The sequence below is a fragment of the Apodemus sylvaticus genome, chromosome 1, assembly GCF_947179515.1.
Source record: "Apodemus sylvaticus chromosome 1, mApoSyl1.1, whole genome shotgun sequence".
Taxonomy (NCBI): Eukaryota; Metazoa; Chordata; class Mammalia; order Rodentia; family Muridae; genus Apodemus; species Apodemus sylvaticus.
In genome coordinates this window covers 181,866,452-181,885,335 of record NC_067472.1, presented here as the reverse complement: position 1 = coordinate 181,885,335, position 18,884 = coordinate 181,866,452, and the positions used below count along the sequence as shown (strand labels likewise).

Here is an 18,884-nt window from a genome sequence, read left to right as displayed (position 1 = left end):
AAAACAAAATAAAGCAAGCCAGGCATGGCAGCGCGTGCCTTTAATTTCAGTAGTCAGTGTGCACAGGCAGGAGGATCGACGTGGATTTCAAACCCACCTGGCATACACAACAAGTTCCAGGCTAGCCAGGGATACAGACTGAGTCCTTTTCTTAAATCCAACAATTTCTACACCTAGGCTGTCTGCTGAGTGGGAAGCGTGGGGGGGGGGGGCTTGCTTGTTTGTTTGGATTTTTTGTTGTTGTTTTTTGAGACAGGGTTTCTCTGTGTCACCCTGGCTGTCCTGGAACTCACTCTGTAGACCAGGCTGGCCTCGAACTCAGAAATCCTCCTGCCTCTGCCTCCCAAGTGCTGGGACTAAAGGTGTGTGCCACCACTGCCCTGGCTCAAACACTAAAATTGTAATCCCTCGGTTTCACATCCTCAGTCGTAGGACCTTCTGGAGAATTGTGTCCAAATGTAAGAGAGGAATATATGTAGCTCTTCAGTGTAATCAGGAATGCTAAACAGTGGTCACTTCTGCCAGTGTAACAGAATGCCCCTGAAAGCAGCTAACCGGAGGAAGGATGTCTTCTACGCTCTCAGAGGCTCCTGTGAAGGGTCGGTTGCCACCATCAATCTCAGACGACCTCCAGGAGCCTTCAAAGGCACGCCTCCACTGACCTACTTCCTTTTTCCTTTTTATTTTACTTTTTTTTTTTTTTTGAGTCAGTGAGGAAGATGGCTTATCGTACTCGGCCACACAAGTGAGAACAGAGCTAACTGAGGTTGCGGCAGGTGCAGGGCAGAGGGCCAGCGGGACTGGTTTTGGTTGTGAGGAAGGCAGTCAATCCCACAACCCCTGGAGTCAGGCTTCAGACCCCCTGGAGCTGGAGTTAGAGGTGGCTGTGCGTGGGGACCTGGATGCTGGAAGCCAAACTCCAGACCTCTGTAAGAACACTACATACGCTTAACTGCTGTTTCACCTCTCCAGCTCCCTGGTCTACTAACAAGTTCCAGGACAGCTGGGGCTACAGTGAAACTGTTTTCAAAACAAAACAAGGAGTAAGAGAGAGACCTTGCTTCTCCCGGGTCGATACTGATTATTCCCATTTAGGGGGCATTTGTCAGTTTGCAAAACAAATCTAAGTTCTTCTCCTTGACTGAGTTGAACAGACAGAAGCACCAGGACTGTGGGGAGCCAAGCCGTCCACAGCAGGGTCCTCTCCCTGCCCCTCTATCTTCATTCAAGAACCCCCTAATTAGCTTCTGGCCCTGTCTCCTACGCTCACAGGCTGCTTGAGTCTTAAGAAAAAGGGCCTTTCAGTAAGTTGAGCAAACTGCGAATCTAAGTAATATGGCGACCCGAATCCACCCGAGAGTAACTGGCTTCTATGGACCACCTTCATTCTGAAATACTCAAGTCATATCCTAAAACTGTAGGTGAAGGAAGAACAACTTCTCAAGAGTGTGAAAGGGCAAGCCAGGGGGCGGAGCAATCCAGGGGCGGAGCAATCCAGGGGCGGAGCAGTCCAGGCTTCATAGGCTGTGCTGTGTGTGTGTGTTTTTGCCATATAATCAGGGGCTATGACGTCATTGTCGGCGTGGGGGGAGGGTTTACTTCTACGGTACTGAGTATGGTCATTGTCTCTGGACACAACCCTAACAGCCTTGTGATCAGCGCCTCTGGTTTTACAGTGTTCCCTCAAGCCTATGTTTGTTACATTAAACAAAATAAAGCCACCAAGAGAAACCAGGGTGGCCTTGAAGCCAAGTTTCAAGGTTGTAAAATAGTAGGCAGGAGCCGGGTGAGGGGGTCGGGGTGTCTTTGTTCTTTTTAGTTTCCTCTGATCACCAGCCTCTGATGTAAAAGGTTGTGGTGGGTGAGGTTGTTGCTGGTTTCTAGTTTGGTTAAGTTTGTCCTACAGATGGACTTTTTAAGTTCTAGTTGGCTGAGGCAGGAGGATTGCAGCAAGTTTTAAAAAGCCAGCCTGAGCTATATAGTGAGTTCTAGCACAACCTGGGCTACATATAGAGGGAGATCCTATCTCAAACAAAAACCAGGGATAAAGATATAGGGATAGAGATGGTAGAGCGGTTGCTAGAAACCAAGAGGCGCTGCATGTGTGTTGAGGCCCTGCATGAAAGCAAGCTTATAATCCTAGAACTCAGGAGGTAAAGGCGGGAGAATCAGAAAAAGTTCAAGGTCATCCTTGGCTACTTAAGAGAGTGCAAGTCCAGGTTAGACTACATAAGATCCTGTTTACAATCAATCAATCAATCAATCAATCAATGTATGTCTCTTGGCTCATATATATCCGTTGGGTAAGTATCTGGCTGTTCTATGTGAGGCCTGTGTTTGATTACTCAGTCCTCGGGGGAGAAAAGGGCACTTGGGAGAACTCTTTTTTTTTGTTTTTGGTTTTTTCAAGACAGGGTTTCTCTGTGTAGCCCTGGCTGTCATGGAACTCACTCTGTAGACCAGGCTAGCCTCGAACTCAGAAATCTGCCTGCCTCTGCTTCCCAGAGTGCTGGGATTACAGGCGTGCACCACCACCGTCCGGCGAGAGAACTCTTCATTGTTACTGCTACTGGTTTGAACTGCCATACTCTGCTTAGTTGCCAATATTTAAAGTATTAGTATATCTCACAAAAAGGCTTTTCCGTCTGTCTTGACAAACTCGGATGTCCAGCTCCCAGGGCATCCTGTACTTATACTAGACCCTTCCTGGACCCAGCGGAGGCCAGGTGAGCAGTGCCCTTGGTCATCATTAGGGCTGTTGAAATCGTACAAGCTGGGGCGGCAGTGAATTCTGACTCCTGTATCTGTGTCCCTATTAAAGTAGAGAACTCAGGCTGGAAGAAGGCTTGGTGGGTAAGGCACTTGCTGTGCAGGCTGAGTACTCGCACCCATGTTACAGGCAGGTGTGACAGGGACAGATGGATCCCAGAGACCTGTTGCTCAGACAGGTCATGGAGAATAAGTGATCTCCAGGTCCAGGGAAAGAGACCTCATGTCAAAAACCAACACACACACACACACACACACACACACACACATGAGGGAGAGAGAGAGAGAGAGAGAGAGAGAGAGAGAGAGAGAGAGAGAGAGAGAGAGAGAGAGAGAATTAAAAAAAAAGAGGGGCTGGAGAGATGGCTCAGCAGTTAAGAGCACTGACTGCTCTTCCGAAGGTCCTGAGTTCAAATCCCAACAACCACATGGTGGCTTACAACCACCTGTAATGAGATCTGATGCCCCTTTTCTGGTGTTTCTGAAGACAGCTCCAGTGCACTTACATATAATAAATAAATCTTTGCCAGGCGGTGGTGGCGCACGCCTGTAATCCCAGCACTCTGGGAGGCAGAGGCAGGCAGATTTTTGAGTTTGAGGCCAGCCTGGTCTACAGAGTGAGTTCCAGGACAGCCAGGGCTATACAGAGAAACCCTATCTCAAAAAAAACCAAATCCAAAAAAAATGGGGGGGGGGGGAAGAAAAGAAAAAAAAAGAAAGGAAAAACTGATGGCAGACACGGCACACCTTTAATTCCAAACCTCTGGAGGCAGAGGCAGAGGCAGAAGATATCTGTGAGTTTGACAAATCAAGTTTCATACCAGCTGGGGCTATTCGGGCTGTTATATGTATTCACAATCACACACACACACACACACACACACATGCACGCACATGCACACGCGCGCGCGCGCGCGCACGCGCGCACACACACACACACACACACACGCACACACATTTTTAAAACTTTTTTAAGAAGAAAGAAAGAAATAGACTGAGGAAAGTCTTTTTGACTTTTTTCCCAGTTGTTCCATAAACTCCAGATCTTTTAAAGTAGGAAACAAAATGAAGAGCACACAAGAAATGCTTTTCCCAGCCTTCTGGCCGCCTCAGTGCACACAGACCCGTGTGTCCTGCCTAGGGTCTGTCCCTGGAGGGCAGAGCTTGCAACAAGTCCGTATCGTTGGCAAGGAGAAAACACAAGGTAAAAAACCCAGACACCATAGTTTGAAATAAAAATCATCGTCTTTATTTTAAGGTCATTGCTGGGGGGAGGGCAGGAATAAATAAATGGGGCTGAGGAGAGACAGGGGTGTTGAGAGGCAGGATGTGGCTCTGGACTCTCTATGTTTTGCAACAGATACCACAGCCGGGATTTCTACAGCAGTTACAGCAGAAAAGGCAGATGGGGAAGTTGCTGTCTCGCTTCCTTCTTCTCTGCATCGGGAGCTGGGTAAAGAAGATGAGGTGAGCAGCCTCGCCTGGGCCTGGGAGAGGCTGGGGGTCCGGGAGGGAGTCCCACATGCTCTTACCGTACTGTCACTGTCACTGTGGGTCCTGTCTTCTGCCCCGGGCAAAGCCTGCAGCTCTGTAGTTTGTCTCGCCTGTGAAAGCAGAAGAGGTTGTGAGTACTGTGGAATTCCCAGCATAGCCTTCTGACTTTACTCTGCCAGCTTCTTCCCCAGGGACTTAGGGACCTGTGTTTAGATGGAATTCCTAGAAGGGACCCCACTGCCCTGTCTCCCCTCACAAGCACCGGCCTTCTTTGCTCTTGCACTCTCCTGGACACTCCCTACGGGTTTCCCTACATCTTATCTCTTATAACCTGGTCACCACATAGCACAGAGCGCCGTCAACAGGACTGTGGCTTTCCCTCCTGTCTCTTGGCAGTTCGAGGACCGATCATCATCCACGCAGTGCTTCACAGAGCTCGACAGAGAACCTCTACCGCCCTCTCCTTATTTCCAACATGGCTCCACGTATCAGACCCTGCAGTCCCCAAGGGTCTTGTGATTGCCTTGAGTGGCTACAGGTACCATACACATGCCTAGTGCTGACTGCCATCCAGGGCAGAAGGCATCAATCAGATACCCTGGAGCTAGATGGTTGCATGCCACCATAAGGGTGCCGGGAACTGACCCTAGGTCGTCTGAACAAGCATCCAGTGTTCTTAATGGCTAAGCCATCTCTCCAGCCCCTTCTGTATCATTTTCTTGGAGAATACTTTGCGTGGCTGTCAGCCTCTTAGCCCCACCCCTGGTCCTTCTTCACGAGAGTTTTACTGCCCATTGTCTTTTGTACTATCCACAATAAGTCTTTAATAAATAGTCACTTAAAGGCTGCTTAAGAAATGCCCTGACCAGGATAGGACAGGGGAGGAACATTTTGTCTTCCTCCCGCTGCGTTCCTCCTGCCCATTTTCCACAGTAGGATGACAGAGTAGCTATTCAAGGACACCTGTGCAGTCTCTCAGATCTTCCACTTAGGACCACCCTTGTCCTTGTCAGCAGCTGCCATCACTCCTGAGCTGTCCTAAATACTCAGTGCTGAGGAGCTCCTGCCTCCCTGGGACCTGGCTGTCCCACCACAGCGGGGTTGGGGTGCTCACCTGTCGCTGGAGATAGGTGCTGCTGCTCAGACCTGCAAGGAGGAGAAGCAGGAGACAGGCAGCCTGGGTTTGAGTGCTTAGCGCCATCATGCCTTCTGTCCCGCTGTGCAGTCTAAGGACGTGTGCTGGTGTCTAGGAGCCGGTCCCAGTCCTTTTTATGGGACCAGTGGGAGGAGGGTCACCTGAGCTCCCCCTCCCCTTTTGCCCTGACTCATTTCCAAGAAGACAGTGGCGCCAAACAGGCGGGTGAGATAAGCGGGAACAGAGTGACAGGGGACACTGTTGTGTCACCCTCAGCCAGCAGAGGTGCATCCAGAGGGTGGGGCAGACAGAGCCATGGACACAAGCCTCCAGCCAGCCACCTGTGACACCACCTCGTGCCTCTCAGAAATTCCCCTCCTTTCCCCTAAACATTGATTGGCGAGTGGAAGAATTGTGCCTCTCACCTCTACTAGCGTCCTCAGCGTGGCTGTCACCGGGCTCCTCGGAAGGACCCAGCCATGGGGTGCATCCCAGCGTGAGTTAGGCACAGTGGCCAAGGGATTGGACAGATGCCCACAAGTTTTTGTCAGCGTTGGTCCTAACATGCACTATGGAGTCCAACCTGAAGACCATATGATGTAGCTGTTATGCTGGAGTCACCTTCTGCCTATAGAGGTGGCAGTCATCAAGCCAAGTCAGAGCCAAGGCATTTATTTCACAGGCTGGCATATGAGCTAATGCACTGGTTTCACATGATAGTGAGTGCACGGATTCTGCGTCTTTAACACCAGTGTCAACTCACTTTTGTGTTAACAGCTGGTGCCACTTGGCCTCTAAGTGGCTGCCCGCTTCCTCCTGGGATCTATTTGTGTTTATGCTCAAAGTTGCCTTCCAGTCACTGACTGCAGGGGCTCGCCTTGATGATCTGTTCCTCAAACTGTCTCCCTCTAAGCACAGGGGACACAGTAGTGTGTGAGACTTGGAAGAGCAGACTATGCACACCACACAGCACCAAGTGCAGTGGTATTATGCCAGGACCTCCCCATGCCACGCTGGACCATATATGCCAGAGGTTGGTGCACAGTGCACACCAGGCCTTTGTAGCTAGTTCCTGGGGTACTGCTGAAGCCCCGTGTGGTGTCCTTGGCTTTATTACCTGGACCCCTTGTGTACGCAGCCTGAGCTATTATCAAACTGACTCCAGAGACAGGCTCCTGAGTTACACAGGAGCATCCGGTCAGTGCTGTCCAGAGCCTGGGGACGCTTCTGTCACTGCTGCTGCTCACTGGGGTTCTTCATTTGTCCCACATGCTCTCCCAAAGAGGGCTTTAGGAAGTGGGAATGCCAAAGACAGAGTTCTCAAGATACCAGAGGCCTCGGGGGTACTTAGGTTGTGACAAGGTACGAAGTGCAGCAAGGGGAAACTGACAGGTTTCTAGATGCTGGGACTGGTGAGCCAGTCTCTCGGGGACATGATGGTATTCCCCGACCCCGGCAAGCATCACTGGCTGCTCGGGACAGGTTTCATCATCAGTCAAGGGCAGGGGTCACAGCACAGGCGCCAGAGCTACAATTCGAGGCGACAGACTGCCGGGCCAAGCTTGGCTTTCTGGCCATCTGCCCTCTCTTGGGGGTGGGGGGCTCAAGGCCAGGCATCATCATTGGCTGGTACAGAGGGGAGGGCTTCAGCCCCAGAGCCCTGTTTTCAAGAAGCACTGACCTAGGAGACTCCAGCCTCCCCTCTAACACCAGGGGGTATGTCCTTGGCCTCAGCTCCCATACCCCTAGTCTGCACCCCAGGGCCTCAGTTAATGCCCCCAGCCATTGTCACACAGCCACAGAATAACCGAGGCTTAGACTTCAGGGAGACCCCAGGACTCCCACCCCACCCCACCCCACCCCACGCCCAACATGGACACACAGGCAGACAAGGCGGGGCCACACTGGCCAGTTTATTGCAGTTAAATACCTCTCTCTCTATTTTTTTGTCCATTTTCCATAAAGAAAATTAAAACACACACACACACACACACACACACACACACACACACACACGCACGTGCACGCGCGCGCACACACACACACACACACACACACACATCCAGAGGGGAGCAGGGATCCAGAAACAAGAGGGGTGGGGGGCATGGCCTCCCTGCATAGGTCCAGGCCCCAGGGAAGGCCCCCATCCCCAAAGCTCCCTCCTTCCCATAAGCACCCTGTCTCAATACCTCTAGAGACCAAGGAGGCAGCAGGCAGCGGGGCCTCTGTCCTCCTCCCTTGCTCCTCCTGAAGAGCCCACTGTAAGTGCTGGGCTGGTGAGGACCGAGAAGGGAGGCTGACGGACAGATGGGCAGGTGGGCATCGTTTCCACAGGGAGGAGGGTAATGGGCAATGTATCAACAGAAATGCATTATGTCTCCTTGTTTTTGTTAAAAATCTACTATAAAAAAACGCAGCTTGGGGAGGGGCATCTCCCTCTCTGTGCTAAGGGCTGGGGGAGGGGCAGCAGAGGCCGGCAGCAGCTGAAGGGTGAGCCGGTGGGCATCACTGCCGGGTGCTCTCGCCCACCATTTCCAGGTTGTGCTGCTGCAGCTGGGCTCGAAGCAGGGCATTCTCGTTCTTCAGCTCCTCGATCTGCAGGCACCAGAGGGGACACGGGAGGTGGGGTTAGGCCTTGGCACACCGGGCCCCGGGGACCCAGGCCTGTACCCACAGGGGACACGGGAGGCGGGGTTAGGCCTTGGCACACCGGGCCCCGGGGACCCAGGCCTGTACCCACAGGGGACACGGGAGGCGGGGTTAGGCCTTGGCACACTGGGCCCCTGTGGATTCCAGGCCTGTACCCACCTGCTGCCTCAGGAGCTCATTGTCCATCTGCAGCCGCTCTGCCTCCTTGAAGGTCTCCTGCATGCGCTGGTTGGTCTGGCGTAGCTCCCGGATGTAATCGCAAGCCTTGGACAGGATGCCCCCTTTACTCTGGAGTGGAGGGCAGACAAGAGTCAGGAGGACAGAACAGCTCAGCTCCTGGGCCTGGCGTTAGCCGACGTTCTGGAAGGGACTGGGACACTCACCGCTCCTGTCTTGCTGTTGTCTGCATGACAATCTGGAATGATTTTTGAAAGCTGGACAATCCAGTTGTTGATCTTGTCCCTCCGTCTCCGCTCCACTGCAGGAAAACAGTGACCATCACAGCTCTACGGACAGACTCACTGCAACTAGTATGGCACAGGATGCCCAGTCACGGCGCTAGTGAGGACCCAGGGCTCACACTGCCCCAAGAGGAGAAATCAAGTGCCAACCCTCAAGTGCTGTGTGGTTAGGACGGATGCACACTTGTTTCGCTGCTTGTCTGGTACACTTATAAAACCTGGAGCCAACAGGCAAAATTCGAAATCTCTAATTTTGCTTTTCTCATTTTTTTTTTATTTGGCCCCCTTGGGAATAGAGTCTCATTCATGTAGGCCAGGCTGGGCTCAAACTCTGTAGCCCAGGATGACTGAACTGCTGACCCACTTGCCTCCATTTCCTGAGCAGCCACCTCAGCCTAGTTTTACTTAGTGCTGGGGCAGGAGTCTAACTCTGCCAGCTGAGCCCCATCCCAGGTCCTTTTCATCTTAAATGTGAAAATCTGACCATGGCTTGCCCCTGTTTAAAATTCTCCTCCACAGCCTAGGCAAGCTACACTCTCAGACAATACCCCTGCGGCCTGGCCCTGGGACCTCGCCTCACCCAGGTGTGAACACCATACTTTAGAGGCCATACCTCCCACAGTTAGCCGAGTGACTGACAACTGTCTGGCAGGCAGCTGTGCCTTCCTCTGGCCTGCCGTATGCTCAGGAGGCCTGCCAGCAGCCACCTGACTTGGAACCAGTTCCCTAGCTTGTTGTAGCAAGGCTTCCCAGCCCTTCGTTACCTCCAGGGCACAGTACTCCGACTGCTAGGACCCCAAATCTCCTATAGCCCTCCATCTGGCTACATTTGTGGAGGGAGCTGGGCCTAGGCCTGACAGGCTGTGGAAAGGGGCAAGGGGACGTTTCCTAATGAGGGCGGCAAGAGTGGAAAATGGGCAAAGCCCTAAGCAGGAGGGGTGGGTGAGGGCGGTCCCCTTTCTCTTCAAAGCTGACCTCACACCTTGCCCATTCCCTTAAGGGACATCAGGGCAGGGAACAGGTGGAACCTACTGCCTCTGCTTGGTCAGTCTGTCAGGCACCTCCCAATCTGGCATCAGTGACTTCATTTTCCAAAGCGACTGTCCCCCTCTGTTCCGTCCTTTACACAGCAATGATTCTTTCTGTGCCACCTTCCAACGTCCGGCCAAGAACTCGGCCATGCTGAATTCAGTAAGTCCTGGGATACACCTCTACTAAGCTCTGGGCTAGCTCATGCATGTCACCATCAAGTGTGGGACAATCTTCTGGGAACTTGGAGGACTGCAGCAGCAAGCTGAGTCTAGCCAGGGCCTAGAAGCGAACCCACCGTGCTCCCTGGTAGACTGCTCTATCCTAGGCTTCTAGAGGCTCACTGCGTACTTCCCCACGCTCCTACAGTTCACTCTTCTTCTAGGGCCCGAGCCCCAGGCATGACCTTTCTCTGACGGACGCTCCTCAACCCATCAGGCTAAGGGGTAGATGTGTGCAGCAGAGCTCCTTTGTGTACATTTTGCAAAATGCAGAGGTGCGTGGCTGGGGTCCAGTGGACTCAATCCTAGCTGGTGTCATGATGCCACTGTGAAGGCATGGGGACACTGTGCCTACAGTTCATGTGCCCAAAGAAGGGTAGGGTGCAGCAATACTTTCTGGATGGAGCCCCACCCACAATCAGATGACTTTTCAGAGAGACTAAGAAAAATTTGGGTTTCTGAAAGAAGGGACCCCAGACTTACACAAAAGATAATAAACACTTGTGATGTGTGTGTGTGTGTAAGCTGTCCACAGCCTGTGTCCAGGTGGTAACATAGTTAGGTCCCTGGCATGAAAAAACCATTAGGACACACTGGACTGGCAGAAGGCCAGTTAGACCACAGAAGCCCTGGAGTTAGAACACAGCATTTAAAACACTTCTCACAGCCAGGCTCGGTGGCACACACCTTTAATCCCAGCACTCAGGAAACAGATACAGGGCAGATCTCTGTGAGTTTGAGGCCAGTCTGGTCTACAGAGTAAGTTCTAAAATAGCCAAGGCTGTATAGAAAGACACTATCTCAAAAAACAAACAAATAAACAAACAAATTCCCATATCTCATAGCACAACATGCTAGGACCAAAGGAAGAGCAGGGCTGGTAGACAACTGCACTCTCTCCACCATCAAGAAAAGCAAGAAAATAGGAGGCTCGAACCCCCGGCTACGTCAGCCAGCCTGCCTTCCTACAGAGGAGAGCCCCTTTCACAGCAGCAGGCACACTGACGCCTGCACATTGGGAACATGCTTCCTGAACACCCTAGGGTCAAAGAGAAATCATAGAACTGGAAAACATTTTGATATAAATGACAATAAAAACATTTGCCCACCCTCACAAAACTGAAAAGCTTCTGTAAGGCAAAGAACACTGTCAACTGGACAAAACAGCAGTGTACAGACTGGGAAAGGATCTTCACCAATCCTCATGCAACAGATAGAAACAACTCAAGAAATTAGACACTAACAAACCAAACAACCGATTATAGAATGAGGTGCAGAGCTAAGCAGAGAATTCTCAACAGAGGAATCTCAAATGGCTGAGAAGCACATAAAGAAATGCTCAGTATCCTTAGTCATCAGGGAAATGCAAATCAAAATGACCCTAAGATTCCATCTTACACCAGTCAGAATGGCTAAAGATCAAAACTTGAGGGACAGCACATTCTGGTGAGGGTGTGGAGCAAGGGGAACACTCCTCCATTGCTGGTGGAATGTACTTGTACAAGCTCTTTGGAAATCAATTTGGCAATTTCTTAGGAAACTAGGAATAATTCTGCCTCCAGGCTCAGCTACCCCACTCCTGGGCATAGACCCAAAGGCGCCCCACTCTACCACTGGGACACTTGCACGCCCCACTCTACCACAGGGACACTTGCGTGCCCCACTCTACCACAGGGACACTTGCGCGCCCCACTCTACCACAGGGACACTTGCGTGCCCCACTCTACCACAGGGACACTTGCGCGCCCCACTCTACCACAGGGACACTTGCTCAGCCATGTTCCCAGCAGCATCACGGGTGCGAGCTGGAGGCTGGAAATACCCAAGGTGCCCCTCCACTGAGAGCGCATAAAGACAGCGTGGCACTGCCTCACAATGGAATACTACTCAGCTACGGAAAACAAGGACATCATGCATTTTGCAGACGATGGATGGAACTTGAGAACATCATCCTGAGTGAGGTAACCCAGAGTCAGACAGACATGTATGGTATGTACTCACTAATAAGTGGACATTAGCCATGAAGTGCAGGATAACCAAGCTATGATCCACAGACAAGAAGAAACTGGGTACTAAGGAGGACCCAAGGGAGGATGCGATGTCACTCACAGGGGAAATGAAGCCGTCACTGGAGGTGGATGGCAAGAGGAAACTGTGTAGGAGAGGGGCAAGGAGGCGGTCAGCTGTGGGGCGAGGAGTGGGCAGGCGAGGGCTGGGGTGAGAATGGGAATCGTTGGGAGAACACAGGGAGTCTATGGGGTAACTGTGGTTGACATTCCTCCCAGAGGGATGTAGAGACTGAAGGGCCACTTCCTGTAGCCAGGCAGGGCTTCCAGAGAATGGAAGGGGACATCAATCTACCTATAAAACCTTTAACCCAGAGCTTGTCTTGCCTACAGGATGTGCAGGGATAAAGCTGGAGCAGAGACTGAGGGAACAGCTATCCAATGACGGCCTCAACTTGAGACCTCAGGTCTCAGCCTTGGGCTCCCAGGTGAGAGCCCACCCCTGACACCATGAATGATGCTCTGCCATGCTCGCAGACGGGAACCTGGCATAACCGTCTCCTGAGAGGCTTCGTCCAGCAGCAGATGGAGGCAGATGCAGAGACACAAAGTCAAACATCAGGCGGAGCTTGGGGAGTCTTGTGGAAGAGTGGGGGATAGAAGTGAGCGAGTCAGAGGGTGGAGGGCACCCCAAGAAGACCTGGAGTCAACGGACCTGGGACCATGGGGGCTCACAGAGCCTGGGCCACCAACCAGGGAGCGTGTGGGAGCTGGACCTAGACCCCCTACACATTTGTAGCAAATGTAAGCTTGGTGTTCACGTGGGTCCCCTAAGAACTGGAGTGGGGGCTGTCTCCATCCCTGTTCCCTGCCACTGGATTACCGTCTAATTGCACTACCTGGTTGGGTCTCAGTGAGAGGATGTACCTAGTCCAGCTGGGACTAGATGCCTAGGATGGGGTGGTACCCAGAGAGGGGGCAATGTGTGTGGGGGAATCTGTAAAGGGGGATCTCGGAGGAGAGGAGGGAGAGAGACTGTGGTCTAGATGTAAAATGAATAAAAATTAATTATTATAGAAAAAAAGAGAATCAATTTAGAAAAACAACCAAAAACCAAAACAAAACAAAAAAACCTATTTGTCCAAATGGACCAGAAGTCTACAGTCAGAAGTCTGCAGCTTTGGGTTCACATCAGGAAAAGGTTTGTTTGATTTTTAAGACAGACTCTTTCTTACTATGTAGTCCAGCTGGATTCTGCCCCAGCCTCCAGTGCTGAGATTACAAGAGTATATCACGATATTCAGCTTTTAAAAGAAAGATTTGGGGAACCCAGCTACTAGGGAGTCGGAAGCAGGAGGCTTCCTGTACAAGATTGGTCTGGACAAACAGCAAGATGCTAGGGATAGAGTTGCTGGCAGAACACTTGCTTACCATGTCCCCAGGCCCTAGGCTAAAGTCCCAGTGCTATAAAACAAACAAAACAAAACAAACAACAAAACCCCAAGCACCACCATAAATGAAGAACCCAAGTAGGACTCTGTTTTGTGAAAACCAATAAAATAGAAAGAGCTGTTCAGCCCAGCATTTAAAGTCAGATTTCATGGAAAGACCTGCATTTCTGCCACCATGAACAACATGCTCCCAAACCACCCCTTTCATTCAGGTTCCTGACAGGTCCCTGGATAAAAATAGCACAGCTTCCTTAGGCCCCTGCTGGCACTCTCTGGAACCCCTATCCCCACCCCTACAGAAAAGCCCTGGGGGAGGGGGGGAAGAAAGAGAAGCCACATGGAAACACTTGTTAGTGAAGTAGAGTCCTAGGAAGGAAAGGGTAGAGCTCTAAAGCCGCCCTGCCTCATTTCTGCCAGGGAGCATTTGCAGGGCCTCTCAGGAAGGCAGGCAGTGTGTTCTGCAAGGACGACATAGGCATGGGAAGTCTCACGGGAGCTGGACATGGGAGATTCTGAGTGGTAATTTCAGATACCTAGGAAGTAAAAACTGTGGTCTTTTGGGCTGGACGAAGCCCCAGGAGGATGGGAAGAACAACGATTACCTTTCTGGAGAAAAACAGTAACGGACTCTGGTGCTGCGGTGTTAGGGGTGACATGAGTATTAGCGATGACAACTAGAGCTTTGGCGCACCTGTGGCAGGTGCTTGCTGGTAAATGGAGAAGGAACTCAGGCCCAGGCCTTAAATACCTCTGCATGTAGCTTCTCAGTTCTGAGGGCCTCTCTGTAAAGACAGCCCAGGGCCCTCTCCAGGGCTCAGCCTGGAGAGTCTGTAGGAACAGGAGAGGAGGAACAAACAACGAGGGTAGAAGGGTAAGGGAGAACAGGAGGAGGAACATTCCCAAATGTGGTGGAGGTGGGATGAGGTTAACAGTCGCAGCAGATGTTTGGAGCTCAGACAGGAAAGGAAGCCAGAAGATTTGGCAATGAGGTTGTCACAGGTGACCTTCAATGGAGCCAGTCCGGTAGGCTGGACTGCCAAGCCACAAGGAGAACAGGCAGCTGGCGGCCAAACCTTCCACAGGTTACAAGCCAGAGGGCAGGATGGAGGGGCGAGGTTACGGACGGAAAACAATCTAGGGCGAGACACAATGACCCCTCCCATCCAGGTGTTGGCTGCCACTGCCTGAGGCTGTCACAGCTGGAGGCACACTCAGTGGGAGGCAGCAGTTAGGGCCTGGGCCTGGCAAAAACTGAGTGTTATGTTAATGTCACTTATTTGGACAACACAGGTACAAAGATTGAAAACCAGACCTGAGCTGGGTAGAGGAGCTGTAACAGTTTGAGCACCCAATAGAGGACCATCAAACTGTCCCTACACCACATCCAAAACAACTTTAAGCCTCAGCTTACCCTTTCCTTCAAAGCTTCCTGACCTAGGCATTAGGCCTCAACCCAGCAGCTCCCAAATCCAGTTCCTCATGTCCATCCTCCGAATCCAACACCTCACACCAGGCCTCTCCCTTCCCAGACATCATCTCTGACACAGGACGTCTTGGGTTTTGGTTTCCCATCATCTTATCATTCTGCGCCCACACACAGACCCCACGAAGGCTTCCCCCTGATCAGACTACATCCCCAGGGTCAGGAAAACCAATTAGGGAAGAGCTCCTGGAGACCCTGCGTGAGCCAGCCTGGAAGTTCCCCTCAGCACTGGGACCTTCCTCTTTCCCTTCCCCATTCTGCTCTTCCTCAAACTCGAAAGTGTCAGTGTCTGCTCTGGGCCTAGACCTTGTCTGTGTAGTCCCCAGATCCCTGAGGCAGGCCTCTGAAGTGCATGCTGACAACTCTGCTGCACCTGCTCAGCTTCCCATCGCCCAGTGCTCCCCAGTGCTCCCGAGTGCTCCGGTATGCTCAGGGTACATAGCAGCTGTGTTCAGCTTGTGGCCTACAGATGAGTGGTGAGCGGCCAGCCCTGGTCTCTGCTGGATTCCACGTGTACTGAGGTCTAGATGGGGCATGGGCATGTACTCATTGGTGGAAGGCCTGAACTTGCCACTTAGAACAGCAGTGGCCCCAACCCCCATTTACATCAAAGCACCCCTAAGTCTTAGGGCCTTGCCCGGACACCTGAGGCTTCACCCTGGCTCATTCTTGAAGAATGTGCAGTTTAGCAACAAGCAAACAGTAGTACCCTTGAAAAATCTGACTCCTTTCAGTCTGTGTGCCCCTCTACTTGCCAGGATCTCAGAAAAATCTTCCCAGGGTGCTCTCACTTCAGCAATCCCTCGGCCACAAGCTGTCCTTCAGTAGCAATTCTGACTCTTGGGGCCAGGCGGCAGACTTGGCACAGGGCCAGGGCTGTGTTGCGCTGTGTTGCATTGCCCTGCCCTGCCCTGCCTGGGATCCAGGGTCAGTAAATATTTGTTGAGTGAAGGTGTTTGGGTATCAGAACTACCTTACCCTGAGGGCTACTATGTGCTTAGCAGGGACCAGTCAAGACTGGGAGACCAAGGAAGGGCACTAAAGGACAAAAGACTTCAGGTTGGAACAAGTAGCTTCCAGGAGGCTCCGGTTTCAGCTGGCCAGAGGCTGCTCAACTACAGAAGGAGGACAAGGAGCTTGCTCATGAGGTCAAAACCCACGTGCAGATTTGGGGCCCGCCACTTCAAGACGATGGCCAATAAATCAAATCAAAATCACAGGCTGGGCAAGACAAACTCTCTGGCCAAACCCAATGCACCCCTCCATCTTTCCTGACATCTTGCTGCGCTTCACCAATCGGCACTGACCTACCTACTCTGCCGCACCTCTCCAGCATCTGGGCCTGCCGGCAATGGGCTCAAGGCCCCCAGGAGCACTCGGCGTCCTTACCTTCATTGTGCTGCGCTCTCCTCCTCTCATCTCGAGGAGTTCTGGTTCCATCGATTTTCCTAAAGGGGAAACGACAGCACTTACTAAGCGATCAGACTTGACAAACACCTTTGTTTTTAGGCTACTGGGGCTTTGCAAAACGCCAGACAAGGCTCCACCGCTGAGGTAGCTCTCCACCCCTTCGCAATTATCTTTGCAAAGTAAATCGCCGTGAAGAGAGGGTGGAAATATTTTTTTTTGTTAAAGATTTTTTTTTTTTAATTATTATATGTAAGTACACTGTAGCTGTCCCTTGACACTCCAGAAGAGGGTGTCAAATGGTTGTGAGTCACCAGGTGGTTGCTGGGAACTCAGGACCTTTGGAAGAGCAGTTGGTGTTCTTAACCTCTGAGCCATCTCTCCAGCCCGAAATATATATATTTTTAAAACTGACACTTTAGAAGCAAAAGCTCACAAAACCCACTCCCGCCCCTGCTGTATATTGACCAGCCCAGCAAACCTTCCCTTCCCTCTAACAACGGGACATACGGAGAATAGGGGTGTGTCCGGGGTGCAATTGTCCTCTGTGTTCCTGTCTGAAGCACATCCTGGGGTGTCATCATGACATAGAACTGGCCTGCAGGAAACGTGCAGTGCACATCAGTATTGGGTCAAGTTGGAACCGCTTCAGTGGTTTCCCTAGCTTTCCTCTCAGAAGCCTTCCTCCCCTTACCTCCGGCCTGTAGGCTCTGGTCTGTAGTTTGTACAGACACAGCTGTGGTATCGCCCACACTGGACGCTGGGAAATAAGCAAACCGTGCCTCCCCGCTGACAGCTTCGGCCGCCGGGCTGCCACCATTGCTGAATGGATTTTGAATTACAGCCTAGGGAGAAGTACACACAGGCCATTCTTAGCCACCCCTGCTACGCATGGCCCCTCTGCTGCTGGTATTGGTGTTTACTATATCATGAGGTAAGGGGAAGCCCTCGGTGTGTGCCATTCTGCACAGTATCTCGTCTCAGACGGGATTCGACTATCATTAGCTCTACTCTTTTCTCTACGAAGTTTCCCGGTGAAAAGTAACTCTAAAAGATCTACCCAACGCCTGTGCAGAACTTGGACCAGACCTTACACTGCCTGCCAGCCCAGAGAACATCATCTGTGTGTCACACACCCCACCCCCTGGGCCTTCCCCCTTCCCCAACCCCTCCCCATAGCTTGCGGGCCACCTACCAGCGGGAAGGGTGCTGCGGGACCTGTGGGTACAGAGGCAGCGGCAGGGCCGGGGCGCTGGGCTGCCCCGTCCACACCCACCTGGGTCACAGCCTGCTGCCCCCCCGCGAAGGCAGCGGTGGACACGACGCTGACGGCGCCGGCCGCGTCGCCCTGGCCGTCCAGCTGACCATCAGTCACCTGGACCACGCGGTATGTCACCTGCAGGGGGCGGCAGAGCGACGACAGCAACGCTGGGGCTCGAGTGGGGGACAGGTCTAAGCCTCTCCCCGTCCCGCCGCACGCGTCTGCCCTTCCTCGGCTCACCCCGGCGCCGGCCCTCCGGGCTCCCGGCCCACGGCCGCCTCACCTGGCCTCCATTACTCTCTGTGCGGAACTGGTACTGGATGTTGTGGTCGCCGAACGCCGCCTGCTGGACGCTGGCGATGGCCACCGCCGTCTGCTCCTCGGCCCCCGGGCCGTCCCCGCCTGTGGGGGCAGCAGGGCAGGGGGCACGCTCAGCGGGCGCGCGGGGCCTCCCGGCGTCCCCGGCCTGCAACCCCGGCGCGGGCCGCAGCCCCCGTGGCCCCCGCAAACACTCACCTTCCTGCAGCTCAACGCCCTCCTCGGCCTCGGGTCCCTTGTCGTGGCTGCGGGGGCACACGAGGGGCAGGGCCCGGGGTCAGCGAGGCCCGCACCCCTCGCCGGGGCGCAGTGGTCCGCCGCCCGCCCGCGAGGCCCGGCCCCCGCTAGGGTCAGCACTGCTGCCGAGCCCCGGCCCGGCCGCCCGGATCCCCTCCCCGCGGCCTCCATTTTGAGCCGGGCCCAGAGGCCGCTCGGGATCATGGCGGCCCCCGCGCGCCGGGCTGGAGGGGCCGGGGCCCAGGGCGCGCGGAGGGGCGCGAGCTGTCGGCGCGCTTACCTGGCGGCGGCAGCAGCGGTGGCCGAGGAAGCGGGATCCAGACCCGGGTCCAGCATGTCCATGGGGGGGGCGGGGGGGAGGGGAGGGGAGGGAGGGGAGGGGGCGGGCGGCCGGGGGGGCCCGAGCCCGGCGCTCACGCCGCGCGGCAGGAGGGGACGGAGGAGACACGGGAGCCGCTCGCGCTGATCACGGGGACAAACAGTGGGGTCATGTGAGGAGGAGATGCCGCCGCCGCCGCCGCCGCCGCCGCTACTCCTGCAGCTGCCGCCTCCTCCTGCCGCCTCCGCCCGCCGCCGGCTCCGGGCGGCGCGAGGCTCCGGGCCACAGCTCAGCTGCCCCCCGCCCGCCGGCCCGCCGCACGCGGCCTGGGGCCTGCTTCCCCGAGCGCTCGCCGCCGCCGCCGCCGCGACTTGAGCTTTTTTTTTTTTTTTTTTTTTTTTTTTTTTAACTCGGCCCTGCCCGGATGGCGGCCGCCCTGTTTCCCAGCTCTCCGGCTCCCGCGCCCGCCGTCCGGCCTGGCCCGGTCCGGCGGCGGATCGTGGCTGCAGCTGCCGCCGCTTTCTATCAACCCCCCCCCCCCCCTTTCTCTTTTTCCTTTTTTTTTTTTTTTTCCTCCTTTACTGGAGCTGCGCGCGCGCGGCGGCGGCGACGGCGCGATCCCGGGACGGGCGCGCGCGGGCGGG

General features: G+C 53.8%; 2 protein-coding genes and 1 long non-coding RNA gene across 5 annotated transcripts; 1 reads left to right on the top strand and 2 right to left on the bottom strand.

Moving 5' to 3' along the window:
* Positions 1-720: 720 nt before the first annotated feature.
* On the top strand, positions 721-8,745 carry LOC127671322 (uncharacterized). The gene is made up of 5 exons (XR_007974714.1): positions 721-929; positions 3,795-3,973; positions 4,130-4,236; positions 4,660-4,801; positions 8,532-8,745. It is a non-coding gene; the product is annotated as an uncharacterized LOC127671322 (long non-coding RNA).
* Hamp (hepcidin antimicrobial peptide) lies at positions 4,017-5,653 on the bottom strand. The gene is made up of 3 exons (XM_052166030.1): positions 5,378-5,653; positions 4,302-4,373; positions 4,017-4,218 (listed from the first exon to the last, which is right to left on the bottom strand). The coding sequence occupies exons 1-3, from the start codon at positions 5,465-5,467 to the stop codon at positions 4,114-4,116; spliced, it is 267 nt and encodes an 88-aa protein (XP_052021990.1). The 5' UTR covers positions 5,468-5,653; the 3' UTR covers positions 4,017-4,113.
* Positions 7,290-18,754, bottom strand: Usf2 (upstream transcription factor 2, c-fos interacting). Of its 3 annotated transcripts, none has more exons than XM_052166016.1 (10): positions 18,202-18,754; positions 17,883-17,929; positions 17,650-17,768; positions 17,301-17,501; positions 16,800-16,950; positions 16,616-16,703; positions 16,088-16,146; positions 8,431-8,525; positions 8,207-8,335; positions 7,290-7,993 (listed from the first exon to the last, which is right to left on the bottom strand). In XM_052166016.1, the coding sequence occupies exons 1-10, from the start codon at positions 18,261-18,263 to the stop codon at positions 7,904-7,906; spliced, it is 1,041 nt and encodes a 346-aa protein (XP_052021976.1). In that variant the 5' UTR covers positions 18,264-18,754; the 3' UTR covers positions 7,290-7,903. The 3 variants fall into 3 exon arrangements, with proteins under 3 accessions (XP_052021976.1, XP_052021981.1, XP_052021986.1); XM_052166021.1 differs by having other exon boundaries at positions 17,382-17,501; XM_052166026.1 differs by lacking the exon at positions 17,301-17,501.
* Positions 18,755-18,884: the final 130 nt, after the last annotated feature.

What these genes read in the sequence shown, in the direction of transcription:
- Usf2 (XM_052166016.1), bottom strand. Translation starts at nt 18,263, where the DNA reads ATGGACATGCTGGACCCGGGTCTGGATCCCGCTTCCTCGGCCACCGCT. An exon ending in GGGCGTTGAGCTGCAGGAAG is followed by an intron (nt 17,769 to 17,882) that starts GTGAGTGTTTGC and finishes CTGCCCCCACAG; the next exon opens with GCGGGGACGGCCCGGGGGCC. An exon ending in GAGAGCGCAGCACAATGAAG is followed by an intron (nt 8,526 to 16,087) that starts GTAAGGACGCCG and finishes GTTTTCCTGCAG; the next exon opens with TGGAGCGGAGACGGAGGGAC.
- Hamp (XM_052166030.1), bottom strand. Translation starts at nt 5,467, where the DNA reads ATGATGGCGCTAAGCACTCAAACCCAGGCTGCCTGTCTCCTGCTTCTC. An exon ending in GCACCTATCTCCAGCGACAG is followed by an intron (nt 4,374 to 5,377) that starts GTGAGCACCCCA and finishes CTGCTTTCACAG; the next exon opens with GCGAGACAAACTACAGAGCT. An exon ending in ACAGTGACAGTGACAGTACG is followed by an intron (nt 4,219 to 4,301) that starts GTAAGAGCATGT and finishes TTCTTTACCCAG; the next exon opens with CTCCCGATGCAGAGAAGAAG.